The 20,293-nt window shown below is 34.5% G+C and overlaps 1 protein-coding gene across 1 annotated transcript; it reads right to left on the bottom strand.

Annotated features, from left to right (window-relative positions):
• Positions 1-12,295: 12,295 nt before the first annotated feature.
• LOC131800499 (E3 SUMO-protein ligase ZBED1-like) lies at positions 12,296-14,526 on the bottom strand. Its single transcript, XM_059127807.1, has 3 exons — positions 14,274-14,526; positions 12,556-14,216; positions 12,296-12,493 (listed from the first exon to the last, which is right to left on the bottom strand). Exons 1-3 carry the CDS (start codon positions 14,299-14,301, stop codon positions 12,296-12,298), a joined length of 1,887 nt encoding a protein of 628 aa, XP_058983790.1. The 5' UTR covers positions 14,302-14,526.
• Between the last annotated feature and the right edge of the window lie 5,767 nt (positions 14,527-20,293).

The following is a 20,293-nucleotide window of genomic DNA, read 5'->3' as shown; positions in this document are numbered from 1 at the left end:
TGAAAAGCTCACTCTGACACACAAATCTTCTCAGCATTTTTATGGAATTAATTGAAATGTCCTTTGCAGCAATTAATCCACTTAGAGTATTTAAGATGTCATATATCTTGCTTGTTTATTGCTTTATGATGTTTTTCTATTTTCTTTCCATTTTTTTTTCTTCATTTCTCATTTAAGGATTTTTGTATGGTATTGGTAGGGCGCTGTTATCGGTTTAGTATATTTCGACCAAAAGTGATGGAAACTTTTTTTGAAATTTGGTGTACATATACACTTGTAAATTCCGCTATTGAATAAATAGCCGCTTCTAGAAACTATGACCTGAGTAACATTTTATGAGGTTATAGTAATCACTGTCTGTTATAATGAGGCTGAAAATGAGGGAAAGAAAACGTTCAACATTGTCAGGAGTAAGTCAAGGCACATCGAGCTCGAAATGTCAAATTATAGTTGAATTTTCTGAAAATTCGTGAAGTTCCCTTAAAAATGCAGAACACCGGACCAAACTAAAAAGTAGACCTCAGTTGAATATTATACATAAAACTTGAAACATCAAATTACATCTGATTTGGTTAACAGTTGGTGGTCCCTGAAAAATGTTTCAAGAATATTTTTAAATAGTCTTACCAGTCGGAATACGGAAATTTTTAGGATTTATTGATTTGTTTCAAACTAGTTTTTTTAGTTCAAAATACATTTTGTAAGCATATACAGGGTGATATGAAAAAAACTGTAACCAACCAACTTCAGACTGTTGTCATTTCTAATCCACACATCCGACAGCTGTTAAAATTATTCCAGTGACAGCTCATTATATTGATTACAAGCGTACAAAAGCATTTTGTTGAAAATTTTCCAGAAAAAAAGTTATTCGTGATGGCATTCAAGCGTGATAGTGTGATTTCTTTATATATGGCTGAAAAACCACAAGTGGCTATCGTTAGAGCACTCCAGCATTTAAATGCTAATGAATGTTTTGTGTCTCGTACCATCCCTCGTTACCGTGATACGGAAGAAAACAGAAAGATCAGCAGAAATGGTTCGAAAAGTAAAGAAGCGACTTGATTGAAACCCGTGTCGCAGTGCCCGAAAAATGGCTATTCCATTCGACAAATATTGAAAAATGATCTCGGGGTAAGGCCATTGAAATTTCAAAAAGTGCAAGAACTTACACCGCATCTTAAAGAAAATAGACTCAAAAGAGCTAAAGAGTGGTGAACTGTCGAATTCAGGTTTCTCCGATAAGAACACATACGTTGTCCAGCATTTTGTAAACAAACAAAATAATCGTGTTTACTTGCCAAAGAGGACAGCGACGGCCCCGGTGATGGTGTGGGCCGCCATAAAAGCCTATGGTCGCTCTCCGCTCGTATTAATCGACCGTGGCATCAGAATAAATGCCGAATATATGGAGGGTGTATTAAAACATTGGGCACGCAAACATTTTGGTCGCACACCTTGGATTCAGCACTATCGCACTCAGCACGCGCCATCTAAGAATTGTTACAAAATGAAGTTCCTCGCACCATTTCCAGCGCACAATGGCCATAAAAATCTCCGGATACCAATCCGTTGGACTATTGTGTCTGGAGTATTTTGGAAAGCAAGGTTGACACTAAAAAATACAAAAGGGTCGATCACCCCAAGCAAACGCTTCGCCGGGAATGGGCCAATATACCGCAGCGCAACATTCAGGCAGCGTGTGACCGTTTTAATTGGCCGTTTGAAGGCCAAAGGTGACCAATTCGAACAAATCTAAACTTTTTCAATAAAACTAAAAACAGGAAAATTATGGCGTTTGACTTTCGCAGTTTTTGATCTCACCCTGTATATTAAAATTTTTCTGTAAAATGGTTCTGTACTCTTAAAGTAGCCTAAATTCAAGTTCTTAAATATGGTTGAAAACTTCCTTCAAACGGGATCGTATCAATTTAAAATATTCCAGACCATTATTTGTCACAACAACATTTTGCCAAAGAACCCAAAATTTCTTTGGGGTTTTAATCTAAAAACAAATACTTGGCACTTGGTATTTTCTCCAACCCAGATTGGCTATTGAATTATAAGAGAATTTGCAGCAAATTGAGATAAAAAGCTACATTTTTTCAAAAAATACCTTAAAAAATTCTGTTAAAATCTTAATAATACCGAATGTAGCCGTATATTAGGGTCTATACGGCGACGTGGACCTGCACAGACAATTTTCCGTCATAGGCTGTAGTATCCATTACGAACTTTAAATACCAAATTTCAAATAATTCCGGTGAATTATGTCGCTAAAATAATCAAAATAGCGAATATAGGGATGTATTGTTATATGGGGACTATACAAAGGCGTGGATCTGCACAATTTTCTGTCTTAGGCTGTAGTATCCATTACAAACTTTTTTGTGAATAATGTAGCTAAAATCATCAAAATAGCGAACGACGGGAGGTACCGTTATATGGGGGCTATATGAAAACTTGGACATGGCCCATTTACGAACTTAACCTGCCCACTGACAAAATAAACATGTGTGCGTTCGAAAGATAGCGTTATTACAACAAACAGACAGACGGGCAGACCGACGGCCATCGCTAAATCGACTAAATCGATTTTACGTTGATCAAGGATCCATATACTTTTTTGGGTCTGACATGAGTATAGTATGGTATTCTAAGCGGTGGAAATGCAAATTCTAAATTACATCTCATTTGAATGGAAAATGATGCTAAGCTCTTTACAATACCAAAATTTGAGCTGAGTGTTCACATGGTATTCTATGTCATAAAGGTATTTAACATTCATATTAAAGCCTATGGTTAAAAAATCAGTTCAGGCTGTAGAAAATATCTAAAACCAACGGTAGGTGAATGCCTATTATAATTTTTGCCATGAATATTTATTTATATTATGAAATTTCTTTGGATTCAGATCTGTTATTTTTTATGCTTTAAAAAATATGCATCTAGGATTAAAATTGCGGGCCGGCAACTCGGACCGGGCCAGCTATAAACTATAAAATGTTTCTTATGTTTGTATAAATTTGGTCCTTTTTGACATTTTTCCCATACCAACTTATCTCTCAAACAACGTTTCCTATCTTCTTGGGTTTGAACGTATATTGAGGGTATATTTCATTTCAATGTTTCAATGAATTAAACGCATCACTGAAAAGCTTTCGGTAACTTAAGAAAGAGAAACGTAAAAACAACTTATTGTGAATTGTCAGCAAAAAAGAAAATAAAGAAAAATAGTAGGAAAATTAAAATACAACTTGGTCATCTGTATCAGTGCTATGACTTCTGCCATATACACATATATACGTGCAAGCATGTTAAGTTTTCTGATTGTCCATTTGGCTATAATTGAAATCTGGTCAAGTGGAAATTGTTGATCTCAGTATTAGTTTATATTTCGATTAGTTTTATTTATAGTTATTTTGCTTGATTGCTTTATTAGATGGTGTAGGGTCGGAATCAGGGCATGTATGCGAATGAAGGATTATTGTTGAAGATTTGCAATGTTCAGCCATTATTTACGGCATCATAAACGTTATATCTATTTATTAGAAAAAATAGTTCACATCACTTTATTTAAGGAGGTGTCTCATGGTGGAGCAAAAGGGGAGTCCGATACTACTGTTGGTTCACTTGATTGATACAAACTAGTGCAAATTTAAAGCACCTGCCAGCGATATTGAAGAATGTATCAAGCAAATATCTTATCGGAAAAGTAAGTTTGTCATTCCGTTTGTTACACCTCGAAATATACGTCCACAAAGTACATATATTCTTGATCAGCATAAAATTCAATGTCGATTTAGAGATGACCGCCCGTCTGAACGTCTGTGGAAATCACTCTAGCTTCCGAACGAATTGAAGAAGGTAGACACAATTTTACTCAAGTGAATTGAATAGGCCATGTAGGTCCACGTTTTGGCATAGCCCCCATATGATGGTATCTTCCTATTTTCGGTATTTTAGTACTTTTAGCGACATTATACACCAGAATTGTTTGAAACTACGTATTTGAAGTTCGCAATGGATACTACAACCTAAGACAGATAATTGTATTGGGGCTACGTGTTCGTATAGCCCCAATATAATATAAGGCATTTTGATGATTTTGGTGACATTATTCAACGGCATTATTTGAAATTTGGTATTTGAAGTTCGCAATGGATACTACAGCCTATGAGAGAAAATTGTATGTGCAGCTCCACGTCTACGTATAGCCCCCACATAACGACACCTCCCGATATTCGGTATTTTGATAATTTACCGATTTTTTCTAGTTTCGCATTTCCTATGCATGTCCACGTCGTCGTATACACCCCAATATAACGGCTACATTCGGTATTTTTAAGTTTTTAAGAAAATTGTTAACGGATTTTAATTTTTATTAAATTGCCGAATTCGTTCAAAATGGTGGAGGGTATTCAAAGTTGACGTGTCTATTTTTTTTTTTTTTTTTTTTTTTGGATTGAGCTGGTGCTCATTGACTTTAGTGACTAGTAGTATATTGTGACAGGAAATTCGTCTCGCTGTTCCATAGGAGCTCCGGCTCAAGAGGAGCTTCGGTATGGCCAAGCTGTTTTGCATGAGCTTCTGCTCACTGCTCCAAAGAAGCTTCGATTCAACGATTCCACAGGATTTGCCTCGCTGTTTCTCAGGAGGATCAAGCCAAGTTATTATTCCCTTCGCCGGGATGAATTCATGAATTAATTCGAAATTTTTCAAAAGTGTTACTTTTCGATGCAAACTTTCAAAACGCCGATATACGTGTCATCTTTTTTAGCTCTACTTTCATAAACTAATGGATTTTCCTCGTAATTATTGAAAGAAATAAATGTTGTCGCACAGTGTAATTTGTATAATTTGTGTCACAAAAATTCACAATATCTATTTGATACGAAAAGAACTCGCTAATGGGATCCCATCCGGCTTTGGTCCTCTTTTTATTGATTTTGGTTTTATACTCGTTAGAAGCGTTTAAAAGCAAGCCTTTACAATATTTGAATGCGAAATTTAAAAATAAAATGGTGAATAATGTAGTTAAAAACATCAAAATACCAAACATAGGGAGGTACCATTACATTGGGGCCTGCACACACAACTTTCTTTCATAGGCTGTAGTATTCATTACGATCTTCAAATACCAAATTTGAAACAATTACGTGCATAATTTCGCTAAAATCATCAAAATACCGAATATCGGGAGGTTATGTTATATGAAGGCTATACGAAGGCGTTTACCTGCATAGACAATTTTCGATCAGAAGCTGTAATATCCATTACGAACTTCAAATATCAAATTCAAAACAATTCCGATGAATAATGTTGCTAAAATCATTAAAATATTAAATATCGAGAAGTACTGTTATATGGGGGCTATGGAAGACGTGTATCTGCACAGAAAATTTTCTGACTTAGCCTGTAGTACCCATAATTAACTTCACATACCAAATTTGAAACAATTTGGGGACTAATGTCGCTGAAGTCACCAAATAACCGAATATAGGGAGGTACCATTATATGGGGGCTATACCAAAACGTGGACCTAAATACATAATTTTCTGTCATAGGCTGTAGTATCTATCACGAGCTTCAAATACCAAATTTGAAATAATTCCGGTGAAAAATTACGCCAAAATCATGAAAATACCGAATATAGGGAGGTGCCATTATATGGGGGCCAAAATGTGGACCTGCACACACAATTTTCTGTCATAGGCTGTAGTATCCATCACGAGCTTCAGATATCAAATTTGAAACAATTCTGGTGAATAATGACGCTAAAATATCAAAATACTGAATATAGGGAGGTACCATTAAATGGAGGCTATACCAAAACATGGACCTACATGACCCATACCAAAAGTCCTGCTTATATAATATACATTTGAGTAAAATTTTATCAGCCTACTTTTATTCGTTCGGAAGCTAGAGTGATTTCCACAGACCGACAGATAGACGGACTGACATCGCTAAATCGATATAGAATTTTATGCTGATCAAGAATGTGCGGTCAAAAATATATGTTTTGAGGTGACACAAACGGAATGACAAACTTAATATACCCTGCACACAATGGTGGGGGGTGGTGTTATATAAAAAAAGGGTTTTTTATGACAATCATGATGTGTAAAATAGCCATAGAGTGTTCAAAAAATCACGTCAAAATATTAAAAGTTGTGGCCGGGCTTTCTCCCCATAAACATCTGTCTGAAAATTAAAAAAAAATACTTTCCTTTTGAATTTTTTTTAAGAAAACGATATTTTTTCCTAAACTAATGTCAACATCTTGTCATTTTTAATTTTATTTTGAATGTTTTTAATCATTTTTTCAGAACTTATAAATGTCAGCCTGAAAATGGATTTCAAGCGACCAACTATTTAATTATATTTGATTTCATTTGTTATTCTTTACATCGTTTATATATTTGTCAGTGTAAATGCAATTTGATTGTTATTTTCCAAAATTATATTTAATTTATTATTCTTTATTATTGTTGTTGTTCATTGTTTGTCATTGTCATCTCTCTCGTTAAAATAGACCAATTATTTTATTTTTGTTAATTTTGCATATGTATATATGTAGGTATTTATGTATGTTTGACACAATGTTTCTGTTTGTGGTTATTACAGATGTTTTGCAGTTGCTGTTGTTGTTACTCGACAATTGGCTACATATGCCGATTGTTCATGTTATGCTCATCAAAGACAATTTACTGCAAACCACAATGAAATTTATTTTATAATCACTCAACCGCACATTAAATTTAAAAGGAGTACAGAGAGAGAGAGGAGAGAGAGGATAATAGACAGCCATGAAGAGAATTTAATTAACGTAACGACCTACAGACGACACTGACAAACAAGTTTAAGAGATGGAGAAAACATAAATAGGAATATAGATCACAGACGGAAATATATCCAATTGAAACCACAAACTCTATGGTGCAGGATGCTGTGCAGATTATAGATATATCTAATTTAAATTAAATATATGTATGAATATTTGTAAATGTTTATCTTGTCTTTGATATCCCTATTATATTGTGTACTTAAATGGTACTAAGATTTTATATCAGCCACGAATGTACTCGAAACTTATTGTTAATACGGCTTTTGTACTAAACAGCACACAGCTATATATCACCCATATATATATATGTTCCAGCTGATCTGATATTGAAATCCCTCAAAGCAGCAGTACTCGGTACTAGGTACAAGATATCAGATATCGGGGACAAATATTTCCGACTTTGCAAACAGTACCCCAAAATGTTCGATTATTGCAGGCTTCGAACACAATTTCCAACCTAGTGGGTACCTAAATTTCTTTCGAAAAATATTCTACATAGCTCCACTTTTTTCGTATTTTGATTCCATTCGCTGTCACTGTTAGCATTGGGCCTTTTTATACCCTACACCACAAGGTGGTCAGGGTATTATGTCTTTGTGCATTTGTTTGTAACAGGCAAAAGGAAACGAGATAGACCCATAGTTCCTTTTGATGATCTGCATAGAATCACTTTCTGAGTTGATTTATGCATGTCAGTCCGTCTGTCCGTCCGTCCGTCCGTCTGTCCATGTATTTTTGTGAACGAAATGCAGGTCGCATTTATTATCCGATTGAGATGAAATTTTCCAAACAACATTTGTTTTGCCCAAGGACGAACCCCTTTTAAAATTGGAGATAATCGGTAAAAATTTAGATATATCTCCCATATATATCTTCGTCCGATTTGCTTTTTATTGTGCACCAAACGTGTAATATCAGCCCGAATAGGATGGAATTTTGCACATACAACCAAATTAGGCCTAAAAATAAGCATGCCAAATTTGATCGAAATCGGTTTAGATATAGCTATAGCTCCGCAGCCGTAATATGCACTCTGTAACAACAATATTTGGGGAAATATATCAAATGCAGCTCAGAAATACCTTTGCTAAATTTTATCGAGATCGGTTCAGATTTGGATATAGCTCCCATATATAACTTCGTCCGATTTATCTTTTATTGTGCACCAAACGTCTAATATTTGCCCAACTAGGATGGAGTTTGGCACATACGACCGAATTAAGTCTAGAAGCTAGTACGCAAAATTTGGTGAAGATCGGTTCAGATGTAGCTATTGCTCCCATATATATTGTTCATCCGATTTGTTGTGTTTGTTACCCACAGCCGTAATATGCACTCCGTAACAACGATATTTAGGGAAATATATCAAATACAGCTCAGAAATATCTTTGCCAAATTTTATCGAGATCGGTTCAAATTTGGATTTAGCTCCCATATATATCTTTATCTGATTTAGAATTAATTTTGCACCAAATGGGCAATACATGTCCGAATTTAAAAGATACAAGTGCTTCGGCGTATTTAGTCCTTTAAATTTGAAAATATAATTATAATCATAGGGTGTATGATTGAATTCTCTGATAAAAAATTTTACTTGTTATGTGGAGCTCAACTAAATTAGCAAAGTGGTGTAGGGTATCATAAAATCGGCCCCGCCCAACTTTAGGACTTTCTTTACTGGTTAGTACGAAAAATGCCCAATTTGTTCTGTTTAAACATTTTTTAATCAAAACTTCTAAATTATAGAATTATAGACTTTTAAGATATTCTACATTGTCCAAGCTTTCCCTTTTCGTAAAATTTATAGGTAAATATTCACCTTTTATCCCAAAAAGTTGTTAAAATCTTTCATTTTGAAGTTTACTTATGAGGAAATTACTAAAAACCTTGCACAATGAACCCACATCCAATTTTTCTGTCCGAAACTATTTTAACACCTCTATATGTAAACCCTGAAAACTTACAGTAAATTCAAGAATTACAGCTCTATCACTTCACCCATTTTTAGATTTAGTATGTATATCCAAAGAAATCTACATCTCTCCATCCTAGACATCAACAGTGACCCAAATGAGTACCATTTACAAAACCGTTCCATAATCTCAATCCTCGACACCAACAGTTATCGTAATATAAATTTCAAGGTTTCAGTTCTGTATATTCTCCCACTACCAAATTTAGTTCAATTTTCGAACAACTATAATTCACATTTCCAAACCCACCTCCAACCCCAGATAACAAAAGTAATCTATATATCAAATTTCGAATTTGTATCTCTATCCCTTTAGTAATTATGGGACACATTTCCGAAACCACCTCCATATGTCAATGGCTACTCATAAACAGCGATCTAAATACCAAATTTCTAATTTGAAGCACAATCTGTTCCCCCAATAGCAAGTACATTTTCAAAACCAATTTAAATTCTCAAACCTTAAACAGACTAGAATGCAAATACTTACACTTGGAATTCCCATCATTATCCCTTCATCCAGTACCCAATTTAGTAACACTTAGTACTTTTCGTACAATTCCTTAACCACCTCTATATCTTAATTCCGGATACCAACAGTGACCTCAATATCAAATATGAGGATTCCTAATACCAAATTTCACATTTTCAAATGCCAAATTGTACCAAATATGGCACAATTTAGTACTTTTCGTACAATTCCTTAACCACCTCTATATCTCAATTCCGGATACCAACAGTGACCTCAATATCAAATATGAGGATTCCTAATACCAAATTTCACATTTTCAAATGCCAAATTGTACCAAATATGGCACTATTTAGTACTTTTCGTGCGCTTGTAGTATCTATTTCCAAAACCACCTCTTTATCACAACTTACCACCAACTGGTTCCAGCTTCATTCACCATAAGCCAAACTTTTTCAAATTAAGTATCATTTAGTACAGTTCTCTTACTTAGTACACATTTCCAAAATCTCAGAATCTCATTCCGTTTGCCCAATACAAAGTATTTAATTTGGGCACCTTTAAGTACGAATCATTGAAAGCCCTGCCTTATTTGACCCCTACATACTAAAATTGACCTACATGTAAAATTTCAAGATTCTAGCTTCAGCCGTCTCGTCTTGGTGTACTAGAAAGACACTTAAATAAAATTACAACCATTCTATTGGGCAAACGGATAGAACTAGTATGGAATGAGGTTCGTTGATAGGATGTGTGTACCAAAGGTTTTTTTGAGATTTGAACTATAAGTGTCGTAAAAGTACATTTGGTAGAAGATTTACTTTGGGAAAGTAGGGTTTGATATTAGGAGGTGGTTTTGGAAATGTATAATAAGTGTAAGATCTCTATTTAATAGTACTAAATTTGGTACAATGTGGGTTTCGGTTGAACGAATGGAGGTGGGAATTGAGATTAAGGTTACTTTTTGTGAGGTGGTGTTTACAATATGTATGTATGGAGGTATGGAAATATGTACTTAAAAAATCGCTGGAAATCTGACTTGGCTTTGACGTTGTATACGGTTGGGGAAAATGTGTAGTAAGTGATCTAAAGGCACTAAATTTGGAACAATTTACTTTTGAGTGAATGGATAAAGGAGGAATGTTGACATTTGGTATCGAAAAAGGACGTTAAGGAAATGTGTACGAAAAGTACTAAATGGTACTAATTCGGGCATATAATGTAGGAGTACAATTGGAATTATGAATGTTGGTCTTACGATTACTATGAAAGTGAGGCGGCTAATGAAGGATTTGAAAATTCGTACCGTAGTATGTGCTAAAAGTACTAAATGATACTAGATTTGGTATAGAATGTAGAAAAGAATTTCAAATATTGGTACATTAATCACAATGAATGTGTGGCTTTTAGAAAAGAAGGCGTATTTTAAAATTCGTGCCATAACGTGTACCAAAAGTACTAAGAGGTACTAAATGCATTCCAAATATATGAATAGAGCTGAACTTTTTAATTTTGCTATTTGGGTAACTGTGGGTTAGACAATGGACAGTCAATTTGAAATTCGTAACATGACGCGTACGAAAAGTACTAAATGATATTTAATATAGTAAATAGAGTAGGAAAAGAGCTAGAATTGCAAATTTAAGTATTAAGAAATATAGTCATATCTTAAATATATAGAACATATAAAAAACCATTAAGTTAAGTCTGGCCGAACTTAATTAAGCCATTATGACCAACAAATACCAATTTTTAGACAAATCCGTGAAAAAATGTGGCAAAAATCATCAAAATACCAAAAATCGGGAGGTATCGTTATATAGGGGCGACACCAAAGCGTGGACCCATACATACAATATTTCGCCACACGAACTAGGACCAATTATAACCTACAAATACCAATTTTCAGAGAAATCCGAGAAAAAATGTTGCTTAAATCATCAAAATATAGAATCCTTTCCAAGATGGAGGGTATAAAAATACAGAGCTACATGTATTTATGTATTCGTTTTTGTACATTTATTAGACAGAAACGTTCGATGTTCTGTATATACGTATAAATTTATCATACGTATGGTAACTACTTTACTGTGTTTTGAAATTTGTCGTTCCATTTATAACCACTTTCTCTTTGGGATAAAACTGACGCATAAATTAATTTAATATAGATTCCTTTATAGAGCTGGCAAACTATCGATATTCGCACCATTCGATATTTTCGATAGTTTGTTGCAAAACTATCGATAGTATCGAATAATGTGGGAATGCCAATATTAATTTTTCAACAATGCGCGCAACTTTTTTTTCATTGTTCTATGTTATTAATTTGTGTGTTATAATTATTTTTGAATTATGGTTTTTGTTAAACTTTTGCGATTTTTATTAAAAATAAAAATAACTACTAACAAAACTCATCACAAATGTAACAACCATTCAAGTCAATATCAATAAACAACACCGATATGTACTTACATGTATTTTTAATAACGGACTCAATTATATTAAATGATCTAATGATTAATATTTTTTTATTAAGAAACGCTTAAACAAAACAAATTGACATAAAAACAAAAAATATTTGGAATTCATTATTACAGTTATTATATTTTATTAAAATATGTACATATAGTAAATATTAATTATAAACTATATTTATAGTCAAAAATAACAGACAATAACGCTTAAACAAAACAACAACATAAAAACAAAAATATTTGGAATTCATTTTTATAAGGCACTTTGAGATCAACTTTTACAAAAAAATGTATTTGCATGTAGTAAAAATTAATTAAAAATTATATTTATATTAAAAATTAAAAAAAAAAACAGATAATAACGCTTCAACAAAACAACTAAACATAAAAAACAAAAAATATTTGAAATTCATTATTACAGATACATTCAGATCTTATTTTATAAAAATATTTAATCAAATTAATTTAAATTTAAAATTATAATGAAAATTACCTTGAAAAATGTATTATTTGTTTAAAAACCTTACTTCTTATAATTCTTTACTGACCCAACAATTTTTGTTAACAAAGAGCAGCATATCAACATTTTTTGGCTTTAAGCTAGATCTTCTTTCCGAAATTATGGCTCCGGTTTTGCTAAACATTCGCTCAGCCTCTGTCGAAGTTGCTGGTACGCATAAATGGCGTAAGGAACATGACTTTATAAGTGACATTTGGCCAGAACTATTCTGAAAATAAACATAACACTACGTAAATTTGTTAATAAATAGTTTTGTATTATATTATTTACCTTCCAGTACTGTAATGGATCTATTTCTAATGCTGCATTTTCATTTTCAGAATATTGCCTAAGAGAAATGATGGCGTCTACTTGATGTGATCTTACTTTAGAGGCAATTTTATTTCCTACGAATTTTAAAAGCGGTGGCTGCGAACTTTGATGAATATTTTTAGAACATGATGGTTCTAAATTATCTTGTTCCATGGTGTTGTTTTTGTTCATACCACTCAACACGTTTTGTAAAAATTGTGTTCCTCCATCTGCATTGCTTGGGAAAAGAAAACCTTCCTTCTTGAACCGAGGGTCTAATAATGTTCCGAGTCTTGTAACTGTACGCTCCTCGTAAGGAAATAGTCTTTTCTTTATTCTTTCAAGCAGAAATATACAAGCTTGATGGCCTTCTGAAGTTTTCATAGCACTTTTTAACTCATCAAGAGATTTAAAAAGACCACATGTTAGAGGAACTACTAGGGAAATAGTAACAGCTGCACTTGACGATGTTTGGACTGTAGCGGAATCAAATGGCATAAGCAATTGTTTAAGGTCCTGCAAAAATTCTATATCGTCTGCCGTTAAAGGTAGCGGTGCCTTTGGTGTCATTAGCAGTACATTTGAAATAGAATTATTTGTTAAAAGAATGCTCTCCACCATTCTGAGAGCACTGTTCCAGCGGGTCGGTACCTCCTGTTTTAGGCTGTGGGGCATATCTCTTCCTTGGTCCGCTTTAAACTTTTCGTAGGAAATTGTGCTGCTCTTAAAATAGCTCACAATTTTCTTACATTTCCCTAAAGTAGTTTTAACATAATCTTGCGCTAAGCAATCTTGCACCACAAGGTTAATAGTGTGTGCAAAGCATGGAAGATTTCGTTTTTGAAGCAATTCGCACGCTTTCAACATACTGCTAGCATTATCGCTGACAACTGCCACCACTTTCTCCATTAGACCCCACTCTTCTAACACGGCGCGCATAGATATTGATATATTTTCTGCGTTGTGATTAGTGGAACATAACAGTTTTTTTGTAGACAAAACAGCTGTACGGAGAACAAAATCTTTTGTAACAAAGTGGCACGTTACGGTGGGGTAGCTTTCATTTGCGCGCGATGTCCATAGGTCTGTTGTAATAGCGCAGTGTTGTAACCCGTTAAGAATAGTTTGCAACTTACTCTTTGTTTCGTTGTACATATTTACCATCAGAACGTTTTTTAGGGTGTTTCTTGAAGGCAAAACGTAGCGCGGATCTAAGCATCGGACAAAATCACGGAATCCTGTATCCTCTACTACACTGAATGGCTGTACATCAGTGGCGATCAAACTCATTAAAGCCTTATCAAGTTCTTTTTTACGTGCCGATTCAGTATCGTAGGAGACTGAATTGTTGAAAAAGTTATCAATTGTTTTCGTTGGTTTCGGAAGCTGATTATAAGAAGGATGGCTACGTTTTAAATGATCCAACAGATTTGACGTGTTACCGCTAGTTTTGTATATTTTCCCACACAGCTGACACTTAGCATTTCTTTTATCTGTTGTTTTTTGAAAATGGTTCCATACTTCTGAGAAACCGTGGCGTGCTCTTTTTGACTTATTAGTTTCCCCACCAATCGTGCTATTTTCGCGTTCTTCTTCATTTTCATTACCAGTTTCTTCTATGGAAATGGAGGTAGAAATATCTGTAAACATTTTTAATCAACAATTGAACAAAATATAAATAAACACATTTTACTTACCGTTTGGTCTTTTCAGATATCTGTTCATTTTAAACAGTGTTCTGTTTTTTACATATATTTGTGACAAATCAAAGTTGATAAATTAACAACGCCGTTTATATAGAAGATATCTAAGTCGTTTAATTAACAAAGTTGCGCCTCTAACTGAATAAATGCCGGAATCCGTTTTTTCAACGATAGTATCGCTATCGAAAAAAAACCATCGATAGTCTAGTGAAAACCAAACCATCGATACTATCGATATTACTATCGATAGTTTGACACCTCTATTCCTTTATCCGCATTCGAATCAGATAGAATTTGCCAGTTATTATTATATATTAATAATTATATTATGTAATTAATATTTTTATATTTTATATGCGAGAAGTCCTTGAAAGATGAAAGAACGTTTTTATGCACTTAGAACAATCTTTGGTAATTAGTTACAAGACGACAGACGACACTTTATACGTATTTTACATGCATACATTTATAAATGCGTGTGTGTTTAAACTAGCCTTCCTCCACTTACCTTTCTATGTCATGTGATTATAAAATGTATTTGACATGTACGATTAATATGACGGACGTTAATTTGCGGTCTCAGTGTTCGGTTACGTGATGTGGTTTAGATTCAAGTTCATCATCATCATCGACCGACGGATGACGTCCATATCCTTCAATATATCTTGTGATGCTGTTATTAATCCACATTTTAAATGTCTGCTAAAATTTTCCAAGCTACATTTATAATAGGATTTCTGCTGCGTAGTACAATGGGGAGATGTTATAAATAGATATATGCAGTGTATGTTGACAGATATTTGATATTTCAAGAAATATACGAAGGAAGATTAATAAGATGCAGATAACTTGATATTTGTAAAAATGTTTAAAAAAAACCAAAGTACGTATCCCAACGTCTTGAGGAATTTGTCAATTTTAAGGGTTTCAGATCTACAGAAACTTATTGTAGGTTATCATGTGGTCAGCCCGGTGGAATATAGCCCTTGCTCACTCGTTTTTATACCCTACACCACAAGGTGGTCAGGGTATTATGTATTTGTGCATTTGTTTGTAACAGGCAAAAGGAAACGAGATAGACCCATAGTTCCTTTTGATGATCTGCATACAATCACATTCTGAGTCGATTTATGCATGTCCGTCCGTCCGTCTGTCCATGTATTTTTGTAAACAAAGTACAGGTCGCATTTATTGCCCGATCCAGATGAAATTTTGCACAGATCATTTGTTTGGCACAAGGACGAACCCTATTGAAATTGGAGATAATCGGTCAAAATTTAGATATAGCTCCTATATATATCTTCGTCCGATTTGCCTTTTATTGTGCACCAAACGTGTAATATCAGCCCGAATTTTATGGAATTTTGCATATACACCCAAATTAGGCTTGAAAATATGTATGCCAAATTTGATCGAAATCAGATATAGCTATAGCTCCCATATATATTGTTCATCCGATTTGTTATTTTTGTCCACCGCCGCCGTAATATGCACTCTGCAACAACAATATTTGGGGAAATATATCAAATACAGCTCAGAAATACATTTGCTAAATTTTATCGAGATCGGTTCCGATTTGGATATAGCTCCCATATATATTTTTATCCGATTTCAAATTAACATAGAAAAACATAAATTATGCCGAAATCGGTGGTCTCCAATACTCCTAAAATATCTATATAGTGTCACATGGTCAATGTACCAATACCTGTAAATCTATATAGATAAGTAATAACTGTCTGATAATCAACGCCCAGACGAAACAGCTGAGGCTGGAATCTTTAGGTAATAAGTATGGATTTTTGAAAATTCAAACTAAAAGGATAATAAAATTATGCAGTGCAAAATAAATATACTAAAGGGTTTTTGAAAATTTGAGTTTTAAAATAACTAAACTGAGATACCATTTGGTATTATGTAAATGGATAGAACTAAACACTTGAAATTTGGGATGAGAATCAAGGTTGGAAAATAACGTTGATACATAAAAGGGGTTTTGAAATGTGCACTAAATGTGCGAACTATATTAAATAGTGGTTAATCTGGAACAGTTCGGTTTTGGGTGAACGAGTGAAGTTTAAATTTTGAAATATAGCATTGAATCAACTAAAGGTGGAAGGTTTGTGAAAAATAGGTGGTTTTGGTACTAAAGGTGTACTAAATAGTACTATATTTCGTACACTTATATTGGGTGAACAAATAGTGCATAAAATCTGAAATTTGGTAGCCAGGACATATGCAAGTGGTTACAGAAATGTATAATTTAATTGTACGAAAAGCACTAAATAGTACTACATTAGGTACAATTTGGTTTTGGGTAAACAGATTGCGTTTAAAATTGAAAACTTAGTATAAGGGTCGCGTGTCATGTACAGTGTGAGATGAATAAAGTGTAAGCAACTTCAGACTGCTGTTAATTTTAAGCCATTCGTCCGACAGCTGTTAAAATTATTCCAGTGACAGCCCATTATATTGTTTACAAGCGCACAAAAGCATTTTGGTGGGAATTTTCCAAAAAGAAAGTTATTCGTGATGGAATTTAAGTGTGATAGTGTGATTTTTACATTTGGCAGGAAAACCACAAGTGACTATCGTTAGAGCACTCCAGCATTTAAATGTGAATAAATCTTTTGTGTCTCATACCATCGCTCGTTACCGTGATACTGGTAGCGTAGCCCGACGTCAAAGAAGCGGATGGAAGAAAACAGCAACTTCACCAGAAAATTTTCGAAAAGTAAAGAAGCGGCTTGATCGATACCCGCATCGCTATGGCCGAAAAATGGCTCGTGAGCTGAACATATCGCAATATTCCATTCGGCAAATATTGAGAAATGAGTTCGGGGAAGAGCCATTGAAATTCCAAAAAGTGCTAGAACTTACACCGCAACAGAAAGAAAATAGACTCAAAAGAGCTAAAGAGTTGCTTCGCTTGGCCGAAAGTGGTGAACTGTCGAATTCGATGAGAAAACATGATCGTGTTTACTTGCCAAATAGGTCAGCTGAAAATGTGCACCTTCGATTGATCATCCGAACTCAAGCACCGGCCATTGTGATGGTGTGGGCCGCCATAACTGCCGATGGTCGCTCGTATTAATAGACCGTGGTATCAGAATAAATGCTGTATGTTATCGCTTGGTTTGTATTACATAGAGAACAGATTCCATCGGTATTGGCTTTAAATGCCTTTGAGTTTAAGTCAAGCAAACCGCATCTAGCATTTATGATTAGGCTGGTTGCGCGTGATGCAAATTTTGCAGTTAGATTTGGGATCTCAATATAATCTAGCAGAGGGTAAAAATCATGGAACTGAGAATTTCGTGCTGCTACTTCAAAATCAATTCTTTCTTTGAAGTGTAGATACATAATAACATCTTTCAATTGAAGCACAGTGGAATGCTATTGGCATAGGGTTGTCCATTCGTTAGCCAAGATTCGAGGAAGTCGATTTGAATGTAATTGAAGGACTTTTCTAATGTAACAGAAATATGTTTTGAGTGTAGAAGAGAATATGGAATTTAGAACAGTGTCCAGATACAACTTGTAGTTCGGTGTGTTTTTAGGCAGGCGTAACACTTTCTTTATGAAAAATCTAAACAATTTGTCCACATCATCATGCTTCTGGTATCCCCAAACCTGCGAGGCATAACGCAATATTGATTTAGAGCAGGATTCAAATATTTTTAACTTGTTAGAATTGGAAATTATTGGACTTTTGATATATTTTGACCACGTCGAATTTATAGCAATTTTTGAAGCTGATAGTTTATTTGTTAAGTGCTTCTTAAATGAGAAATTAAACGTAATATCTTCCCCAAGATATCTATTAGATATCGATGTTCTGGTTATTGAAGTGAAAATTCAAATCTGATGGTATTCTGGTACCAGTTCTAAGAATCATTATTTTGGACTTCAAGAGATTTACCTTTAGGCTCCATTTCTGACAGTAGTCTTGTAGTACATCAATCATTTTCTGCAAACCTGTGGGAGAATCTGATAACAGAAAAATGTCATCTGCATATAGCATTTGTGTTGGCGACATCAACACCGCCAGGAAGTAATTCTGGCAGGTATTTCTGGGCTGTATCTGATATCTGGTATCAATTATCATTCTTATGAAGTGCATATTAAGAATGTGAGGGACTTAAACACCAAATCGGATATGGGAGCTATAGCTAAAAATGAACCGATTTTCACCACATTTAATATACTTTTAGACTGAATTCGGTGGGATGTGCCAAAATTCAGGTCATTCGGACTGATATTGGCAATTTATGCACAATTTGAACTGTATCTAAATTTGAACCGATTCCCACCAATTTCAATAGGGGTTGTCCTTGGGCCAAACAAAAATTTCATCGCAATCGGATAATAAATGCGACTTGCATTTTGTTCACAAGAATACATGGACAGACGGACGGACTGACATTCATAAATCGACTCCGATAGTGATTCTATGAAGATCCTCAAAAGTTACTATGGGTCTGTCTAGCTTCGTTCTCCATAATACAAACAAATGCACAAAGACATAATACCCTCACCACTATTGTGTACACGACTTTTTGGAAAGGAAAACTAAATCCAAAAGACTTTCTTTCCCCCAACATACCACCCTCGATTTCCGTAATATCTAAATAAAGAGTTTCCCAATAAGTAATTGAATTATCCCCAGAAAATGCTTGTATCTGACAGTATTGACAACAAGTGGGCCATATGGGAGAGTAAGCAAGTGCACGCGCGTGCATGAGTGGATGTGTGTGTCTGAAAGCTGATTAGGTTAAAGTACCCTAAGAGAATGTCGGCTTCGGGTCGCGAGGGGGTTGTATGTAAAACATTTAGTTTAACATGAAAGATAAAATGATTTAGACAAGTAAATGTTTTGTTCATCGTTTAGGATCCTGTTCAGTGAAGTGGTGTAGTGTGGTTTGGTGAGCCATGCCAACAGAACTTGCTTGTAAATATTGCCAAGAGATGGACTACTGCTGGAGCTTGTCATGCCTGTGTATAAGATGGGAAAATGGTATGAGGTTACGAATTGCTGTTTATGGTTTCCTATTAATTACACAACAACAATAACAACAACAACGGTGACGACGATGAAATTCTATTATGACACTGAATACACACACCCGCACATGTGTATTGATTAAATAAATACAACAAATAATTTGAAACTGTCTTTTGTGGTTTTAGAAACTAAAAGGATTCTCATGCTGTGCTCACGCCGAGGAGGGGGCCTGTATCTTAGTTATTGCTTTCAAAATAGAAGACAAGTTATTTTTGGCTGTCAGTCCGTCAGTCAGCTGTCCTTACGTCAATGAAAATAAGTTAATCTGCTTTTAATTGGAAATTTGTTCACATGCGGCTCCTATTATTGCCGATGAATAGAAAACGTTTATGGGTGATTTAATTGCGGTGCAACTATTATTGAATTTAGTTCATTTAGGCGCTTAAGAATATCCCACGGTGCATTCGAATTGTTGTGTTCCACAGAAATAATATTAATTTTGTGGTATATTGGCACTAAATGAAAGAAATTTATTCCTCTGCCCTTGTGGGTGGTTGGCGAAGAAATTTAATTAATTTATATCAGAACGAAATGTTAGAAAACAGTGTGTTTTTGAATGTGTTTTCAAATCGTAGACCACTGGAACTAAAAAGTTTAATTGATATTTAGTTTTGTCCTATCCAAAAGGAAATTGAAAGATTTCAATATAAGTCAAGGAGGAAGAAGGAGTTCCTTGTGAGTACTATACCCCTCGAAAGAGAATTGTCTTCGATATCGTATTTCCCCCATATAACGGCACATTCCGATATTCGATATTTTAATGATTTTAGCCACATTTTCCAATGGAATTGTCTTAAGATCCACGCAAGAAGTACCCCCCCCCCCCCCCCCCATTATTCGGTATTTTCATTTACCACATTTTCTAATGGAATTATCTCAAAATCCATACAAGGAGTTCTTTGTGAGTATTTTACGCCCAGACATAGATTTGTATAGGTATCGTATAGGT

Source organism: Musca domestica, unplaced genomic scaffold (genome assembly GCF_030504385.1).
Source record: "Musca domestica strain aabys unplaced genomic scaffold, Musca_domestica.polishedcontigs.V.1.1 48, whole genome shotgun sequence".
In the NCBI taxonomy this organism is placed as follows: domain Eukaryota; kingdom Metazoa; phylum Arthropoda; class Insecta; order Diptera; family Muscidae; genus Musca; species Musca domestica.
Note: the sequence above shows the minus strand (reverse complement) of the source record. Positions and strands in the feature narration are given on the sequence as shown.

Coding starts and splice junctions, on each gene's coding strand:
- LOC131800499 (XM_059127807.1), bottom strand. CDS start 14,301: ATGAACAGATATCTGAAAAGACCAAACG. Junction 14,217..14,273: donor ATATCTGAAAAGACCAAACG/GTAAGTAAAATG, acceptor AAATGTTTACAG/ATATTTCTACCTCCATTTCC. Junction 12,494..12,555: donor ATCCATTACAGTACTGGAAG/GTAAATAATATA, acceptor GTTTATTTTCAG/AATAGTTCTGGCCAAATGTC.